At 56.2% G+C, this 18898-nt stretch overlaps 1 protein-coding gene across 6 annotated transcripts; it reads left to right on the top strand.

The window, feature by feature from the left end:
* Positions 1-1983: 1983 nt before the first annotated feature.
* On the top strand, positions 1984-17139 carry DAPK3 (death associated protein kinase 3). Of its 6 annotated transcripts, XM_032626211.1 has the most exons (10): positions 1994-2042; positions 3053-3210; positions 5703-5844; positions 9949-10309; positions 10595-10724; positions 10972-11020; positions 11666-11692; positions 12800-12952; positions 13882-13927; positions 14405-17139. In XM_032626211.1, exons 2-10 carry the CDS (start codon positions 3171-3173, stop codon positions 14939-14941), a joined length of 1485 nt encoding a protein of 494 aa, XP_032482102.1. In that variant the 5' UTR covers positions 1994-2042; positions 3053-3170; the 3' UTR covers positions 14942-17139. The 6 variants fall into 6 exon arrangements, with proteins under 6 accessions (XP_032482103.1, XP_032482102.1, XP_032482106.1 ...); XM_032626212.1 differs by lacking the exon at positions 5703-5844 and having other exon boundaries at positions 1984-2042; XM_032626215.1 differs by lacking the exon at positions 5703-5844 and having other exon boundaries at positions 1995-2070.
* The last annotated feature ends 1759 nt before the right edge of the window (positions 17140-18898 follow it).

Genomic DNA, 18898 nt, shown 5'->3' with positions numbered 1-18898 from the left:
ATTTGTGTCTTGTTAAGGTATGGAAAGGGGAGGAAAAGAGCTGTAGAAACCTAATGAACGTTGCCTAGAGCCAGATGACCAAGGTCAACATCAGTGATAAGTCAGGATGATACTATGGACCCTTGATAAGGAGTGATGAAAATGGCACTGTATGGTCTTCCTAAAACTCGTCACCCCTCTTTAACCACAAGAAAGACAAATCCCAATTGAGGGAGTAGACCAATCCTCAAAACTGTCTAAGTCATCAAAAACTGGAAAGTGTGAGAAGCTCAAAGCCCAGAGGAACCTAAGGAGACATAACTAAATGTGACGTGGGATCCTCGAACAGGAAAAGGACATTAGGGAAAAACAAGGAACTCTGAATAAAGTACAGACTGGTTAATAACGTATCACTCTTGGTTCATTAATGGTGACAAATACAAGATGTAATAGGGGAAACTGGGTATGGGAGAAAGTGCTGCTTTAGCTGTGCACTGAAGTGTGCTTAGGAGTTAAAGAGTGGAGGAAGGTGGTTCCCAGGCAGGAGGAGGAAAGAGTTGGTGCCATCTCAATGAGATGCTTGAGGCGAGAAGGCAAATGGTGTTGGAGTGAAAAAGGGCCTGGGGGGGGGTTGCACGAGGTTAGGGTGGCCAGCAAGGACCAAAAGACACAGGTCCGTGTCAGATGGTATCTGAGCTAGTTTAGCGTGGGCTTTGGGTTCGGGCCTCTCTGGGAATAAATCTCAGTTACGCCTTTGCCGGCTGTGTGACTCTGGGTGGGTTACCTAACCTCTCTGGGGTCTTGTTTCCCCAACTATAGAATGGGTAAAATATTAATGTATTTTACCTCCTCGGGTTGTTGATTGGTACTCAGTAAGGCTCGATCAATGCTAGCTGTTATCATGTATCTTGAGCTTAAAAGGAGTCACAAAACAATCCTCAAGGGGCTTCCCTGGTTGGCTCAGTGGTTAAAAATCCACCTGCCAGGGCTTCCCTGGTGGTGCAGTGGTTGAGAGTGCCTGCTGATGCAGGGCACACGGGTTCGTGCCTAGGTCTGGGAAGACCCCACATGCTGCGAAGCGGCTGGGCCCGTGAGCCATGGCCGCTGAGCCTGTGCGTCCGGAGCCTGTGCTCCGCAACGGGAGAGGCCACGGCAGTGAGAGGCCCGCGTACCGCAAAAAGACAAAACAAAAAAGAATCCGCCTGCCAATGCAGAGGGCACGGGTTCGAGCCCTGGTCTGGGAAGATCCCACATGCCGCGGAGCAACTAAGCTCTTGCGCCAAAACTACTGAGCCTGCGTGCCACAACCACTGAAGCCCGCGCGCTTAGAGCCCGTGCTCCGCAACAAGAGAAGCCACCGCAATGAGAAGCCCGCGCACCGCAACGAAGAGTAGCCCCTGCTCGCCACAACTAGAGGAAGTCCGCACTTAGTAACGAAGACCCAACACAGCAAAATATAATACATAAATAAAAATTAAAAAATTCTCAAGCATTAGTGGCAACACCAGACCAATTTTCTAATTTGCATCTTTATGTATTTGGAATATGGTTAGCATTTTACAGAGAAGCAAACTGCCACTCAGGGACTAAAGCAGCCCAAGGGTTAACCTCACGGGCTGTCATGCCGGAGCTGGGCCTTGGATTCGCGTTATCTCATGCCCAAGGTAGGCAGGAATAGGGATGCAGGATTTCAGCATCCCGCCTCCCAGCTTCAGGACCCCGGTCAGAGGAGAACGGGCGGGGCGGTCCAGGGGCCGGAAGTCGGAAGGCCGACTTCCGTAAGTTTGACAGGCGTTCTTTACAGCCAATCACCTGCGGGAAGCCTAGCCTGTGCCAAAGGCGAGGCAGCATTTTGGTGAGGAGGGCGGGACGCGCGAGGGCCTGGGCCTGGAAGGCGGCGGTGGGCGGGCTTCACGAGCGGCGGGCGCACTGACCAATGGGTGGTGGGGTCCACCTCTTGGGGGCGGGCCCTGGAGGGCGCGGTGACGTCGCACGGGTCGGCGAGTCGAGGCAGCCAAGGCTGCGGGGCCTGAGGACGCGGCGGCGGGCAGCGCGGCTGAGGGGTCGGTTCGCGGCGCGGGGCCAAGGAGGGTGCGGAGCGGGCTCGGTCCGAGGCTGGCGGGTTGGGGGGTCTTAGCGGGGGTGACGTTTGGGGACCCGTGGGATGACTGGGCGGGAGAGAAGCTGGGCCGGCGCCTGTGAGGGGCGTGGCGGTCTCTGGGACGCTGGAGCAGGGACGTCAGAGGCTGGGGAGATCTTTGAGGCGTCTCTGAAGGAAGCCGTCGGGGTCTGCCTTGGAGCTTGGGAGAAGGTCGGGGGAGAAGGACGATGGAGAAGACTCTCAGCTGTAGCCCTTTGAGGAGGCCCCTTGGGAGTGTGGAGACCGGGGTGGGGGCCTTTGAAACCTGGAGGGGTGCCTTCGGGGACGGGGGGAGGAAGAAGTTATCTTTGCTAGGACGGTGGAGGTCAGGGGAAGCAAGAGCGGGTCGGGGCCTTCGGAGGAGCTTGGAAGCCATTGTCCAGTTCCTGGGGAATTCAGGATTGGGGGGAGCAAGAGATTACCCACAGCGCTGCAGAGGGTCTTAAGAGACCAGCCGAGGAGGAGGGGTTAGTGGGTAAGGGAAAGAGGGGTTGAGGCCGCTGATGGGTAGGGAGATGGAAGCGTGTTGGAGGTCTGGCAGGGAATCAGGGAGCCCCAGAGTTTGGGGGTGTGAAGAGTGTGGGGAACTTGCAGGAGTGTGTGGGGCTCTGGACAAGCAGGTTGGGAGAAGCCTAGGAGGGAGAGGCAGAAGAAGACTGCGGTGCTGTTTGTGGAAGCAGAGGTCTGTGGCTGGGAGCTTTGGGGGTGGAGGTGGCACAGCGGGGCTAACACTGACCTCGGGGCGGTGTGGTATCTAAATGAGCCGAAACATGGACGTGCCCCGCCCACCAATTGCAAGTGCTTTCTACAAGGACCGTGGAATTTCAGCATGGTGTGATGTGAAACCTCTTTTGGGGGAGCAGGTCACTCCATTGACCTAGAAGTAATGGCTGGCATCTCACTCCTTTCTTATTTCCCTGTCTCCTCCTCCAGGGTCACGGCTAGAGGACTCCCTGAGGTCCTGTCCCCCGGGCCACTGTGACTGGGTTTGCACTGGAGTGGAAGGCGCTGGAAGGCAGACCGGCCGCTATGTCCACATTCAGGCAGGAAGATGTGGAAGACCACTATGAGATGGGGGAGGAGCTGGGCAGGTGAGTTCTCCCCTCTGATGGGGCTCCGACCAGGGGAGAGACCCGCTGTGGGGTTTTCTGGGTGTATCTCGTCTCCTGTCCTTTATCCCACTCTCCAAGAAGGGATGAGTCGATATCATGTGCTGTGGAACGAGTTTGGGCTTTGGAGTCAGCCAGTCTGGGCCTGGAATTCTTGCTCTGACATCCTCTGTGCATTTCATTTGGGGAGAAACATAACTGAGCACAAATGGCACCTAATACGGTGCTTGGCATGGGCGTGAGAGCAGTAGATGTTGGCAGGTTTTGTTGGTGAGGGTCTGTCCCTCTCTTTAATCCTCTCTTGTGGGAGGGCAGTTGAGTCTCCTCGGCTCTCGTATGTTTCCAGGGAAGGCCTCCCGTCTGGGCCTACACCCTTGCCAATGGTTGGCATTCTTGTGGGAAAGAGCAGAGGTTTCCCGATCCAGCCAGCAGCTGATTTCCTGCTGGGCTGGGCCTTGGAGCGTCCCCTGGGAGCGCCCCCTCCCCCCCAAGACCTGCCAGGCACCATCCTCCCCCCCCCACACCCACAGAGCTTCAGACCTTATTTGGTGAGTTTGTTGCTGGCCAGCCCCATGATGTCACCAGAATGGAATGTAAATAACTGAGCCATAACTGAGCTGTTCATCAGGCCTTTGCTGAGAGAGTGTATGGGGCTCATTTAGGATTCTGAAGTCCCTCCTTTAGGAATTTCCTCCGGTAGAGTGGTAGAGAATGCAGGCCGTCTCCCCACCCCCAAAAAAGTCTCAGACTCTGTTGTTGAAAATGTATTAGGACCTGCTGCTGAGAGTAGTTTGGCAAAAGTCAGCAAAAATACCATGTATGTTCCCTTTAAACCACTGATTCTGCTGCTAGGAGTTAATTCCATGGAAGTAGTACGTACATGGACGTAAGGATCTAGGGACAGGGAGAGTTGCTATAAGGACTTTCTGTGAGCAAAAGACGAGAAGCCTCTTCAGTGCCCGTCACAGCACCATAGGCTCATCGATGGAATATAATGCAGCCATTAAAAAGAGCCTGAAAAGAAACAAAACTGAGTTATCTGTAGTGAGGTGGATGGACCTAGAGTCTGTCATAGAGTGAAGTAAGTCAGAAAGAGAAAAACAAATGCTGTACGCTAACACGGATATATGGAATCTAAGAAAAAAAAATGGTTCTGAAGAACCTAGGGGCAGGACAGGAATAAAGACGCAGACATAGAGAATGGACTTGAGGACACAGGGAGGGGGAAGGGGAAGCTGGGACAAAGTGAGAGAGTAGCATGGACTTATATATACTACTGAATGTAAAATAGATAGCTAGTGGGAAGCAGCCGCATAGCACAGGGAGATCAGCTTGGTGCTTTGTGACCACCTAGAACGGTGGGATAGGGAGGGTGGGAGGGAGACGCAAAAGGGAGGGGATATGGGGATATATGTATATGTATAGCTGATTCACTTTATTATACAGTAGAAACTAACATACCATTGTAAAGCAATTATACTCCAATGAAAATGTTAAATAAAAAAAAGAGCCTAGCAACTTGTATAATGAAAGCCTTGTAGGAAGTTTATTGAAATTTTCTAGTAGCTCTGTCAATTTTAATAATTTTTTTTTTTTTGCGTTACGGGGGCCTCTCGCTGTTGTGGCCTCTCCCGTTGCGGAGCACAGGCTCCTGACACGCAGGCTCAGCAGCCATGGCTCACGGGCCCAGCCGCTCCGCGACATGTGGGATCTTCCCGGATCGGGGCACGAACCCGTGTCCCCTGCATCGGCAGGCGGACTCTCAACCACTGCGCCACCAGGGAAGCCCCAATAATATTTTTTATAATTAACTTTTTTTAATTAAATTTTTAAAATTTATTTGGCTGCACTGGGTCTTGGTTGCGGCACGCGGGATCTTTGTTGCCGCATGCGCGGTCTTTAGTTGCAGCATGCGGGGTCTTCAGTTGTGGCTTGTGGACTTCTTAGTTGTGGCATGCATGAGGGATCTAGTTCCCTGACTGGAGATCGAACCCAGGCCCCCTGCATTGGGAGCGTGGAGTCTTAGCCACTGGACCGCCAGGGAAGTCCTAATTTTAATGATTTTAATAATGTATTTTACTTAACCCAATATGTCAAACTGTTATCATTTTGCTTGTGATCATTATAGAAATTACTAATGAAATAGTTTACTGCCTTTTATTGATGTGCACCTTTGAAATCTGGTGTGTCTTGTACACTCACAGCACATGTCAATTTGAATGGGCTGGACAGCTTCCATGTGGCCAGTAGCTGCCATCTTGGACAGTGCTGCCCTATGTAATGATCCGGAACATTCTTGGAGACACATGAGGTGAAGGATTAATGCCACAGAACATTGTGCATACTGTGCTGCAATTTGTATAAATTACAGATGTTGTTTGGACATCTGAGTCCTGGGCTGTTTTTTTGTTACATTTCCATTCATCTGTGAAAGGCCCTACCAGGGAGGTACTGTTATTATCCTCATTTTATAGATAAAGAAACTGAGGCTGAGAGCAGGGAAGCGTCTTGCCCAAGGCTATACAGACTGGAAGTGGCCAGGCAGGATTCAGACCTTGAGGCCACGCCCTGCCAGCTGCAAAGCCCAGGCGTGCTGGAGCCAGTGCTGGACCAGAGGTGGGCATCCAGCTTCTTCTGCCTGTCTCGAGCAAAGCACGGTCGTGTTTCCTTGTCCCAAGAGTCACGGGCTGAATGAACTGGGAGTGAGTTTCTTTGTGTGCCTGTGCAGATGTGTATGGAGGGTTCTTTCCTCCTAATTCAAGTCACCTGGACAGTCTTGGGAAATAAATGAATCTGCTGTTGGTCATTGTAGACCTCCAGCCTGGCTTCCACGTCATGGAGAGCTGTGTGTGTCTGTATTCGTCAGCTCGGGCTGCTGTAGCAAAGTGCCTCAGACTGGAGGGCCTGAACAGTGGAGGTTGATTCTCTCACGGTGCTGAAGGCTGGACGTCCAAGGTCGAGGTGTCAGCAGGCTTGGTTCCCTCTGAAGCCTCTCTCCTTGGTGTGTAGATGGCTGCCTTCTCCCCATGTCCTCACATTTTCTTCCTCTGTGCATGTCTGTATCCTAATCTCCTGTCCTTATTATAATCTCCTTATAAGGACAGCAGTCATACTGGATTAGGACCCACGCCAGTGATCTCATTTGTACTTAATTACCTCACATTTTGAGGTTCTGGGGGTTAGGATTTTGGGGGACACAATTTAGCACCTAACAGTGTCTTTGTCCCTCTTCCCATGAACTCTTTCTTTGTTAGTTTTTTGTTAGTTCAGCTTGGAATAAAGCTACAGGGGAGAAAAATCCTTGTGTTTGAGAATTAGGCCACACGTCCAGTGCTTAGCAGTGTTCCTGGCACGTGGCGAACACTCAGCCCTCGAAGTTATTACTGTCAGGCGTCATTGTGGGATGGAAGGTGGACCTGGAAGAACTTGCTTGGTTGATGTCGGCAGAGGGGAGGGGGAAAGGCCTTTCAGGTGTGGGGAATGTTAGCTAAGATGTGGAGGTGGGGGCAGGAGCACAGCGTGGATTTCCGTGCGGGGGGCGAGGCCTGATCAGGGACACTTGACACTTCTCGTCTGACCTGTCCTCTTGGCTTTTAGACTAGTGTTTGAGTGTCCTGTTGCTGCTGTAACAAATTACCAGAACTTAGTGGCTTAGAAGAACACCCATTTATTATCATAAAGGTCTGGGAGTCAGGAGTCTAAAATGGACCTGCAGGGCTGGTCCTTCCGGAGGCTCCAGGGCAGCATCGGTTCCCGCCTTTTCCAGCTTCTAGAGGCGCCGCATCCGTGGCTCGCGGCCCCTCCTGCATCCTCACAGCCAGCAGCGCAGCATCTCCCATCTCGCTCTGCCTCTGACCCTCCCGCCTCCCTCTTACAAGGACCCTGTGATGACACTGGGCCCCCCAGGGAATCCAGGGTCATCCCCATCTTAGGGGCCTTAACTTAATTCTGTCTGCAAAGGCCCTCTGCCCCGTGAGATGATGTGTCCACAGGTTCTGGGGATTCGGATGTGGACCTTTATTTAGCCTACCCTGGTTGGTAATAATTTGCACTCCCCACCTTGATCCTCACCTGCCTGAGTGTGCTCGGAGCATGTCTGCAGTGGTCTGCCATGGGCGCCTTTGTGTCTCGATGCTCACGAGGGCAGCGCTTCAGGTGTTTGCTGGCTACAGGTGGTCCTGGGCGTCCCAGTGAGGTCCACTTACTGGGACACACCCAGTTGGGTCCCTTGGCTTTTCTGAGGGCCCTGCTGGCTTGGCAGAGGCGCCCCTCACTCGTTTCTCGTTCTGTCTGGCCTGTCCTCCCTGTGCTGTCACCAACTTAAGAGACCCCTCCTGTCCCCAAGGCCCGTCTGCACAATTCCTTCCTCTGTGTGCTCGTCCCCCATTTCCACAAGATGTCACGTAGTCACCTAGTCTCCTTTCCCTTGACCCCCAGTGGTGCCTGGTTGATGTTTCTTGTCTGGAATGTGTGCCTTCTGTCTTAGAATTAGTTTCTCTGCTCACGTGTGTGTTCATATATCCTCTGGAGGCTGGGGTGCATGACCCCATGGCCTTTGGGCCACATCCGGCCCTCACCTAGTTCAGTATGGCCCGCCCACAAACGTAGGATGGTTTTTTCCTTGTTTAAAGGGTTATAAAAACACACAAGAATTGTGACAGAGACCACATGGCCCGTAAAGCTTAAAATATTTACCCTTTGGCCTTTTTCACTCAATTCCTGAGTGAAAGCAAGTTAAGGTAAGTTCCTAGATAACCAAAGAATATGGACATTGGACAGCTCCCTGGAGTGCAGTAAAGAGAGTTTCTCTTTCCCTTCAGATACCAGGGGTCTTGAGATAAAAGTCACACACCATACAATTTACTCATTTAAAGTGTACAATTTAATGATCTTTCGTACATTCACAGGGTCTTACAACCATCACTATTAAATACTTTCATAACGTTTCTATTACTCCAAAAGGAAACCTCATCCCCATGAGCAGGCACACCCCCATCCCCTCCCCCAGCCCAACAACCAGGAATCCACCTTCTGTGTCTGTGGATTTGCCTGTTCTGGACGTTTCCCATCAATGGAATCACACCCTGTGTGTCTGTGTCTGGTTTCTCTCGCTGAGCATTGTGTTCTCAGGGTCCATCCATGTTGCAGCGAGTGTCAGTGCCTCTCTCTTCATGGCTGAGTGATGTGCCCGTGTGTGGAGGGACCACATTTTGTGTATCCATCATCCGTTGAGGGACATTTGGGTTATTTCCATCTTATGGCTACTGTGAATAATGGTGCTGTGCACATTTGTGTGCAAGCTTCTGTGGAGCGATGTTCCTGGGTCCGATGGTAACTCCATGTTTCACCTTTTGAGGAACCGCCAGACTGTCTGCCACTGCGGCTGCCCCGTCTCACACTCCTACCAGCCATGCACCTGGGTTCTGGTTTCTCCACATCCTCACTCTTCTCTCTTGTTGTGAAAATGTGTGTACTTCTTTCACTCTGCCTATTGAATAAGAAGCTCTTTTTTTTTTTAAAGTGATAGACATCCTTTTATTTATTTATTTTTTGGCAGAGCCACATGGCATGCGGGATCTTAGTTCCCTGACTAGGGATTGGCCCCGTGCCCCCTGCACTGGGAGCATGGAGTCTTAAACACTTGCACTCCAGGGAAGTCCCTGGATAAGAAGCTCTTTTGAACTCAGTGGTTTTTTATCTTTTCTTAGATTTTAAACAATGATGAAATAATGCTGTGAGAAGTTGAATCTTGTAGAGTCATATCAAATAAAAAGTAAAAACCCCTTTTCACTGCCCTCAGTCGCACTCCTCAGGGATGTCTCTTGCTCACAGCTTGGTGTGTGTCCTTCAGACCTCTTTTCCTGCATCTACACACATAAACATACCTGTATAGGTGGGTACAGCATGTACCTTTTTTACCTAGAAAATTCTCGTTCCTTGTGTTATCCTGCAGTTGTCTTCACTGAGCTGGTCTTCACCGGTATCTGTCTTGTCTTTTCTTTTTTTAAAATTATTTTATTATTTTAACTATTTATCTTTGGCTGCGTTGGGTCTTCGTTGCTGCGCATGGGCTTTCTCTAGTTGCAGCGAGCAGGGGCTACTCTTCGTTGCGGTGCACAGCCTTCACATTGCCATGGCTCTTCTTGTTGCAGAGCATGGGCTCTAGGCACGCGGACTTCAGTAGTTGTGGCACACGGGCTCAGTAGTTGTGGCTCGCGGGCTCTAGAGCGCAGGCTTAGTAGTTGTGGCGCACGGGCGTAGTTGCTGTGCGGCATTTGGGATCTTCCCAGACCAGGGCTTGAACCCATGCCCCTGCATTGGCAGGTGGATTCTTAACCACTGCATCACCCGGGAAGTCCATGGGTGTCTTTCTGGTCAGCACATGGAGAGTCGTTCTTTTCCAAGACTGCGAAAATTCTGCCTGACTTACCATGATGGGAGTCCAGCTCCCTTTTGATAAACGTGGAGCCGTTTCTGTTCTTTCACTGCTGCAGAAACTCCAGGTAGCCACTGTATTATGCACCAATTTGCACTTGCGTGGGAGCACCCCTGCTGGGTGGGGTGCATTCTCCAGCTGGTGGGGTGCACCTCAGCATGGCGCCAGGAGCTGGGACGAACTGTCCCAGGAGGTTGCGTCATCTGAGCGTGGTCCGGTCCCAAGAGTCCTGTGTCCCTCTCGGCGCCCACTCCCCACTCTCCCCTCCCCCTCTGTCCCTGCAGTGGCCAGTTTGCAATTGTGCGGAAATGCCGGCAGAAGGGCACCGGGAAGGAGTACGCGGCCAAGTTCATCAAGAAGCGCCGCTTGTCGTCCAGCCGCCGGGGGGTCAGCCGGGAGGAGATCGAGCGGGAGGTGAACATCCTGCGGGAGATCCGGCACCCCAACATCATCACGCTGCACGACATCTTTGAGAATAAGACCGACGTGGTGCTCATCCTGGAGCTGGTCTCGGGCGGGGAGCTCTTCGATTTCCTGGCGGAGAAGGAGTCGCTGACAGAGGACGAGGCCACCCAGTTCCTCAAGCAGATCTTGGACGGCGTCCATTACCTGCACTCCAAGCGTATCGCCCACTTCGACCTCAAGGTAGCCCCGCTGGGCCCTCAGGACAAAGCTGGGGACCAGCCTGACCGGGGAGGGTGAGGATGGGGGCTGAGAGGGTCCACCTCCCCTCGGCACAGGATGTTCTTGCCCGGGGCACTGGGGAGACGGACTGGCTCAGGCCTGGACCTGTGCGGGGTCAGCCTGCACAAACCCCGCATGCTGGGATTGGGAGGTGCTCAGGGACAACCTGGTGCTGTTCCCTGAGGTGGCGGGCCGGCAGCAGCACTGCCTCCCGCCCAGCGCCCTGCCTTCCCGCCCTGCCTCCAGCCAGAGAACATCATGCTTCTGGACAAAAATGTGCCCAACCCGCGGATCAAGCTCATCGACTTCGGCATCGCCCACAAAATCGAAGCAGGGAACGAGTTCAAGAACATCTTTGGCACCCCGGAGTTCGTGGGTAAGGCCCGGTGTGGGCCTTGGGGGGCACTGGAGGATTTCCAGCTGGCATGGGGTGAGGCAGGCCCACTGGCCTCAGGTTTCCCTTCCTGGCCCTGGCGCTGGACACGGGGAACTCAAGGCCTGGCGTTGGTGCTGTCACCGTCCCGGCCTTCCCTGCCGAGGGCCAGCCTTGCCTGAGTGGGCACTGTCCGCTGGTTCCCCCTTAGCCATACCCGGCACCTGACCCTGTCTCCCTGTCTCTGCAGCTCCCGAGATTGTCAACTACGAGCCCCTGGGTCTGGAGGCGGACATGTGGTGAGTGGGGGGTGGCGGGCCCGGGGCTGCCCTCGTCGCTTCTCCTCAGGGCATCCCCCATCTGTCCCCAGGAGCTGCCGGTCACAGCCGCAGGCCGGGGTGTAGCCTGTTCTCCTGTCTTGGAGCTGTGGGGCAGGGGCAGGACAGACTGCTGCCTTAGAACAGGGTTGGCCGACGACCCAGGCCCATGAGCTCGGAATGGTTCTCACGTTTCTGGAGGGTTGTTAAAAACACACGAATGTGTGGCAGAGACCATCTGTGGCCCCCAAAGCCCCGCTCAGCGTCTCGCCCTTTAGAGAAGGAGTTTGCCAGCCCTGCCCTCGGCCACAGCAGCCCCGTCGAGGGCCCCACGTCTGCATGTCTGTGGTGCCTTTGGGCTCTGTCCACACCGCCCTGACCCTGGCCAGTTTGAGCCTGAACAGGCAAGTGTGGTCACAGGCGCTTCCGTGTCCAGTCCTCAGACCCTCCGAGCAGAGCGAGGGCCTTGCTGGGGGCTGTGCAGCCCCTGGAGGGAGAGGGTCCCTGGGGCTGATGGGCCTGCTGCCGACCGGGCTCTGGGCCCCCCAGCCCCCTTGGGGCTCTGGGGTTGGGGTGCTGTGCCCCTGGCTGAGCTGACCCCCATCTCTTCTGTGTGTTCTCTTCCAGGAGCATTGGCGTCATCACCTACATCCTGTGAGTACCTGCTCGGCGCTTCCTGCCCCTTCCCGGGGCCCTGCTGGGTCAAGAGGAGGGTAGGGAGGCTTCTGTGCGGGGACAGCGAGTGGAAGGCAGCACCCTCAGTTCTCTGACGTGTCGCGGCACTCGGGAACTCTGGATGGATGGACGAATGCATGAGTGAATGAATGAATTTGTGCAGGAGAGAGAGGTGTGTTCAGGAGAGTTCAGAAGGCAGGGCCTCATCGTGTGAAACAACCGTGCAAGGCCCTGGGCCGGGACGGCATGTCCCCCTCATCCTCCGGCTGGCAGCTCCTAGGCATGGTGGACTCAGTCACGGGCCCGTTGGAGAGTAACTCAGCCTCCAGGCCTTCCCCTTCCTGGAGGTCAGGGGTGAGGATGAAAGTTCCATCACTGTAACCCCACTTGCTGGTTCCCTGGCCACCGGCCCCCTCCTTAGGGCCGTTCCAAAGTCACCTCAATGGCATCAACTCAGGTGTGGTTGGAGGGGGCTTGTTGTAAACAACAAAAACACTCCTTTCGTCTCAAACCCCGAGCTGTTTTAGGAAAGGGAACAAAGACCAAATATTATAACAGAAGATGCTGCCACCTAGGGTTTTAGGAAATGACAAGGGTTTTCGGATCTGTGTACTTGAGGATTGGAGTGAAGACCACATATACATTTGTCACCCTAAGTCACAGCATCACGTACCCATAACCTCACAGTGTGGTGCTGTGGCCTCAGTGCAGCATGTCTGGAAGACACATGACGTCTGCAGTGTCGGCCAGGACTCCCCGCCACCTCCCCCCAAAGTTAGCCATTTTCCCTCTAACTACTACACGCTTCAGGGAAGTGCTTCGAGGCTGTGCGTCTACCTAGAGATTCTGCAGAGATTTTGCCCACTCATTTCAGCACCCCTCACTGGCTGGGCAGTGGATTTTCACTGCCTCTGGTTGGAGGCTGGGCACAGTTGTGGTTGGTGGCCGGGGGCCCGGCATCGCCCTTCCTCCACGTCTGCCCCCTTTATGGGCATGGCGGAGTCGGGTGGTGGCCTGGGCAGTGGCCTGGTTGTGGGGTGACCGCAGGGATGTCCGGCCCCACTGAGCCCGGTGTCCGCCTTCCAGTTTGAGTGGTGCGTCACCATTCCTGGGAGAGACCAAGCAGGAGACCCTGACCAACATCTCGGCCGTGAACTACGACTTTGACGAGGAGTACTTCAGCAACACCAGCGAGCTGGCCAAGGACTTCATCCGCCGGCTGCTTGTCAAAGACCCCAAGTAGGAGCGCTGGGCTGGGCAGGGAGGGCCTGGCAAGGCCCCCAGGATGGGCGCTCTGGCCGAGGACAAGTAACACATCCGTCCGAGCCACCACCTTTCTGTTACTGGGAATCGGGCGTGGCTTCTGCTTTGGGCTGGAGATAGCACAGAGGAGTTAGGTCGGCCCTTTTTTTTTTTTTTTTTTTTGCGGGTACGCGGGCCTCTCACTGTTGCGGCCTCTCCAGTTGCAGAGCACAGGCTCCGGACGTGCAGGCCCGGCGGCCACGGCTCACGGGCCCAGCTGCTCCACGGCACGTGGGATCTTCCCGGACCGGGGCACGAACCCTTGTCCCCTGCATCGGCAGGCGGACTCCCAACCACTGCACCACCAGGGAAGCCCGGTCGGCCCTCTTAAGAAGCTGTCTCTTAAGCTTTTAATCTGTGGCCAACGTTTAAGATAGGTTTTTTTATAAGGTTCCAGATTACTGTTTGTCTTTTTTCCTAGAAAAAAAATCTAATTGTGCTGGCAGCACGGAGCCTTCATTCACACAGAGGTGCTCCCGTGGGCCATAGTGCTCCCCAGCCTCCCCCTCTAGGTGCCTGAGTTGTGAGACCCCAGTGTTAGGTGTCAACACTGTGAACGAAACCCCTCAGAAAACATGGAGACCTTGGAGTCCCCTTGATGGGCTCCTTGTGGTTGGCCAAGCAGAGTGGAAGCTCTTCATGGTGCCTGTATTTTCACGGTCATTTCAGGGACTTGCTGCCGGGCTGGAGGGTGACTTTAGGGACTTGGGAGGGTCCCCAGGGGCGGGTGCCTGAGTCAGCCACAGGTGGGGCTGAGAGCCAGAGCTGTAGCAGGGAGAGTATGGCTCACCCCTTCCTGCTCTCTGCGTTGGGGAGGATGGTAAAGTGGCCCACGTGCAACTAACTAAGGTTGGGGGCTCTTCCAGGAGGAGAATGACCATCGCCCAGAGCCTGGAGCATTCCTGGATCAAGGTGAGGCAGTGGGGCTGCCCCCACGTAGGCATGGCAGGTGTGAGCAGCCCCTGGCATGGGGGAGGGTCCCCAGGGGAGCGGACCCGGACGGTGTGGGGCGCGGGGTGTGCATGGATGTGGTGTTGGAGCCATCTCACGGAGGCGCCGGCTGGAGTCCACGGCCCCTCTGCACGTAGCAGAGCTCCCTCCCCAGAACTTCCCAGAAAGGGGTCACCTCCAGGCCCGGGTTAGGGTTGGCAACCTCTGTAAAGAGCCAGAGAGTAAATGCTTTTGGCTCTGTGGTCTGTGGCACGGCCAGGTAGTCTGCCATCCATTCTCGGCTCGGCCGTCAGAGTGTGGAAGCACCAGGAGCACGTGTACGTGAATGGGCAGGGCTGAGTGCCGATGAAAAGTGAGCGGAGGGCCGGGCATGGGCCGGGGGGGGGGGTCTCCCCCTGCCGGCCCCCCAGTCCAAGGCATCCTCCCCTCCCGCTGCAGGCGATCCGGCGGCGGAACGTGCGGCGGGAGGACAGTGGCCGCAAGCCGGAGCGGCGGCGCCTGAAGACAGCCCGCCTCAAGGAGTACACCATCAAGTCGCACTCGAGCATGCCCCCCAACAACACCTACGTCAACTTCGAGCGCTTCTCCAAGGTGCTAGAGGAGGTGGCGGTGGCTGAGGAGGGCCTGCGTGGGCTTGAGCACAGCCGGCGCCTGTTCCACGAGGACATCGAGGCGCTGACGGCAATCTACGAGGAGAAGGAGGCCTGGTACCGCGAGGAGAACGAGAGCATCGGCCAGGACCTGCGGCGGCTGCGCCAGGAGCTGCACAAGACGGAGGCGCTCCAGCGGCAGGCCCAGGAGGAGGCCAAGGGCGCCCTGCTGGGGGCCAGCGGGCTCAGGCGCCGCTTCAGCCGCCTCGAGAACCGCTACGAGGCGCTGGCCAAGCAGGTGGCCTCCGAGATGCTGTTTGTGCAGGATTTGGTGCGCGCCATGGAGCAGGAGAAGCTGCAGGGGGGGGAGTGCAGCCTCCGCTAGGGCCGCTCGGGGCACGGTGTCCTGCACCCCGGGGGGAGCCCTCCGTCACCCTGGTGTGGCCCTGGATGCGCTCCACATGGCCCAGGAGTCCACGGCTGAGGGGAGGGCTTTGGCCCGGCTCTGCACCGGGAGGATGTGGCTGATGTGGGCCTTCTCTGTGCAACCCGAGTCTTCCCCCCACAGGCCCCAGCTCAGCCCCTCCCTCCTGCAACTCGACTCTGGGGGCTTCTGGGGCAGCATCACCACAGGAACTCTGCAAGAGGTTGACACCACCAAGGCAGCTCTGGCCGTGGTGGACATAGATGCCTCACACGTGGCAGGGTGTAGGGGTGGCAGCCTCCATGTGCAGGGCCTGGGTCAGCGGCTGCAGGACCTCCATGTGGTCTGAGTGCGTGGAGCCTTGGTGTGGGGACGGGGGTGTCTGAGTGCCTCGGCCTTGCCCCTGGGGCTCAGAATTGGAGGGGCCTCTGCTCGACACCCTGGCTCCTCCTGTTCTGGAGACGGATGGCTGCTCCTCCAGGGTCCGTGGTGGAGGTGGTCTCTGAGCCCAGCTCTTCAGATCCCCCAGCCCCTCGCAGGGCCCCCAGCCTGGGGCTGGGCACCAGGGCCAGAACTGAGGAGATGACGCAGCCCTCGAGGAGATGTGGGTCTAGGGGTTGTATTGGGGGCAGTGTGTGGCAGGGCACAGCGCCTGGATGCAGTAAAGGAAACATCTGCAAAGCTGAGTCTCCACTCCCTCCCTGAGGCAGGCCAGCTGGGGGCCGGGAAGGGGGGAAGAGCTGTGGCCGCTTGGAGCCTCCCGCAGCCGCAGGCTGTGGAACCATCCCCTCCTCTCCAGCTCCCTGTCAACGCACAGCGCTGACTCTTCGGCGGGGGTCCCACCCACTGCCCTGCCCCGTGTCACTCCCTCCCCCAGTGCTGCCTTCAGGACAGCACCTCTCGGGTGGGCCCCACGGAGTAGCTGCTGGAGGCCCGTGTTCCCAGCATCCCCTCCCTGGAGAGCCCCAGGGCCCCTTACAAACACCCCACCCCATGCTCCGTGCTGCCCATTTGACTGCCTCTGCTGGCCTGGTGTTTTCAGGGACTCCCTCTCCGGTGGAGGTGGAGCCTTGGCGAGTGCTGGCCTGGACCACAGGGTTGAGGGTTTCAGCGGGCAGTGCCGCTGTGCGCCACTAGGTGCTGCCCTGGAGCGGGTCCTTGCGCCCCAGAGAGAGTGCCCTGAGAGCCAGGCTTCAGTGGAACGTGGGTCTCCGGCTGGTGGCCACTCTGAGCTCAGAGTGTTCTGCTGCTGGTTGTGTTAATTGAGGGACCCCTGTGCAGCCCCCCTTGGCCCGAGAGGAATCCTCGGGACAGAGGCCAGCCCAGGCTGAGTGCAGGGAGGAGCTGGGCAGGCGGGCGGGTACTCCACCTGTGGCCCTGGCTGGGGCTCAGGCCCAGGACCCTGCGGGGCCAAGGAGGCCTTGGGACCTAGATGTGGGCTTGGCGTGGGTGGGGGTGGGCCGGCTGTACGCCCCTCGCGAGCTCCACTGCATGACACACACGCCTCTAAGTGTATGTGTGCTGCTCGGAGGCGTGTGTGTCAGCTTAGAGGAAGTGAAGCGTGGTTTCCCTGGCGTCCTGCTCGTCTCTGCTTGGGCCCGGGCAGGGGCGGCCAGCCTTGGCAGTCACCTGGTGCCACGGCCTCTCCGCCCTCTTGTATCTCCCTCTCTCTGTCACTGCCTGCTCCCACAGCCCTGGGGGGCCTTGGAGGCTGCTCCAACCTTGGGGCTCAGGTGGACTGGGCCTCTTGTTGCTGTGAGGTGGAGGCGTCCAGGCAGCTAGAGTGGGTTTGGAGGGGTTTCCTGTCCCTTGGCTCCTCCTGAGACGCTGCCAGATCACATGTGGGCTGCCCTGCACCGCGCTGGGCCCTCCCGGAGGAGATGTCCTTGCCGCTCCTGCTCCCACTCGCCTCGGCCTCTGGGTCTGGAGCGTGGTTCCAAAGAGGGCCCTTCTGACCCTCTTCCTCCTTCCCAGCGGCCTGCTCGACCTTCTGTTGCCTCGTTCCATGCATCCCTCCCCGCACCGGTTTTTTAAAACTAAATTTAGAAAAATTGAGATAAGGCTTACTGTACAATTCATCCCTTTTCATTTGTTTTTGACCAACAACTTCCACTTTTAAAATCTCAGTAAACTTCAGTTTGTTGAATGATTGGACCCACTCAGGTTTCTCCAGTTGGTCTGTGATTCCTCCACAGCTGTCACCTGGTTATTAGGCCTTCAAGGCAGGGCTCTGAGCAGCAGATCCCCCGATGGTGTGTTGCAAAGCGTGGTCGGCCCGCGGCAGGAAAGGGGCACCCAGCATGGATAGTTGTATAACATCAGTAGGCTGTGGTCTGGGTGCCTCCAACGGGAAGGGAGGAGCTTCCGTGCAGTGCTAGAGGGTCTCCAGACCCCGAGGGGTGTGAGCCGGAGGCTCCCTGAAGGCCTCAGGGGACCAGTGAATAGCATTCATCCAGCCGTCATTTCCCCAGTCATGCCGCTCTGTGGGCCCCACATCAGGCCCTGGGAGATGGCAGTAGGAGGTGGACACAATGGTCTGTCTCGATAGGGGCAGGGGCGGGGCCCTCACCCATCCAGCCTTTCTGATGGAGACTTGCGGGTAGAAAGCACGTTTCCCTTTGGACTCACACCTGCCCTTTCAGTATCCAAAGCACCTCTGTGCTGAGGGCAAATTCCCCAGCGTCTTCAGTGGGTAACGTGAGCAGGTGTCCTTGCTTTGGAGATTACCTCTGCCCCCTGACCCGGGTTATCTTGCTCAGTGCAGCCTCGGCATCCTCAATCTGTCAGTTAAGGGCTCAGGGAACCACTTTGTGGTCATAAAGCACCTCCCAGTGTATCTGGCCCATGCAAGCACTTACAAATAGTGCTGTCTCTTTGTAGAGCCCCTGGGGCTGACGTGCTGTTATTAATCTTGTCTGTGGCAGGCAGGCCCCAGAGTGGCCCCCATGTAGCCCCGCCTCCTGTTCCCCACCCCCTGGAGAGCAGGCTGGCCTCGTGGCAGGTTCTGACCAACAGAACTCTGGGAAGGTGATGGAGTCGCTTCCGTGGTTAGGCTGCACAGCCTATGATTTCCATCTTGCCAGCTGACTCCCTTGCTGGCTTTGATGCAGTGAGCCGTCATATTGGACAGGCCCATGTGGCAAGGAACAGCCAGCAAGCAGCGAAGCCCACCGACCACGTGAAGGGTCCTAACAGTGGGCCCCTCCCTAGTCGAGCCTTTGGATAAAACCCAGCCTGGACCGACACCTGGACTGCAGCCTCCTGAGGGACCCTGAGCACAGGACCCAGGTAAGCCAATCAAGACTCCTGACCCACTACTGTGAGATGATAATGTGTATTGCTTTAAGGCACTAGGTTTGTGGTGCTTTGTTACACAGCAGTAGCTGAGTCATGCTGATGAAGGTGCGCTGCATCCACTTACAGGTTCACCGAGCAATTCAACTCTCGCTTCCCCTCTTTTGGTACCCTGTCCCTCTGCCACGCCCTCAGCCCCTTTTCTTTCAGGGGTGTGATTGGGGGGGCTGCATGTTAGCACCTTCTGCTCTGAGGAGAGAGGGCTCCCAGCAGGTCTGCAGAGCGAAGCCTCCCCACATCTGTTTTTTGTTTGTTTTTTAAATATTTATTTGGTTGCACCAGGTCTTAGTTGCAGCACGTGGGCTCAGTTGCAGCACACGGGCTCCTTAGTTGTGGCATGCGAACTCTTAGTTGCAGCATGCATGTGGGATCTAGTTCCCTGACCAGGGTTGAACCCGGGCCCCCTGGATTGGGAGGACGGAGTCCTATCCACTGCACCACCAGGGAAATCCCCCCTGCATCTGGTTTTGCTCTTATGCAAAATGGAAATGTCTTCTTGCCTGCTTCTTGAGACGGATGAGGAGGGAATGAACTGTGGGAGCTGTGAACCCTGTCCCTGCAGCT

The sequence above is a fragment of the Phocoena sinus genome, chromosome 3 (assembly GCF_008692025.1).
Source record: "Phocoena sinus isolate mPhoSin1 chromosome 3, mPhoSin1.pri, whole genome shotgun sequence".
Classification (NCBI taxonomy): domain Eukaryota; kingdom Metazoa; phylum Chordata; class Mammalia; order Artiodactyla; family Phocoenidae; genus Phocoena; species Phocoena sinus.
Note: the sequence above shows the minus strand (reverse complement) of the source record. Positions and strands in the feature narration are given on the sequence as shown.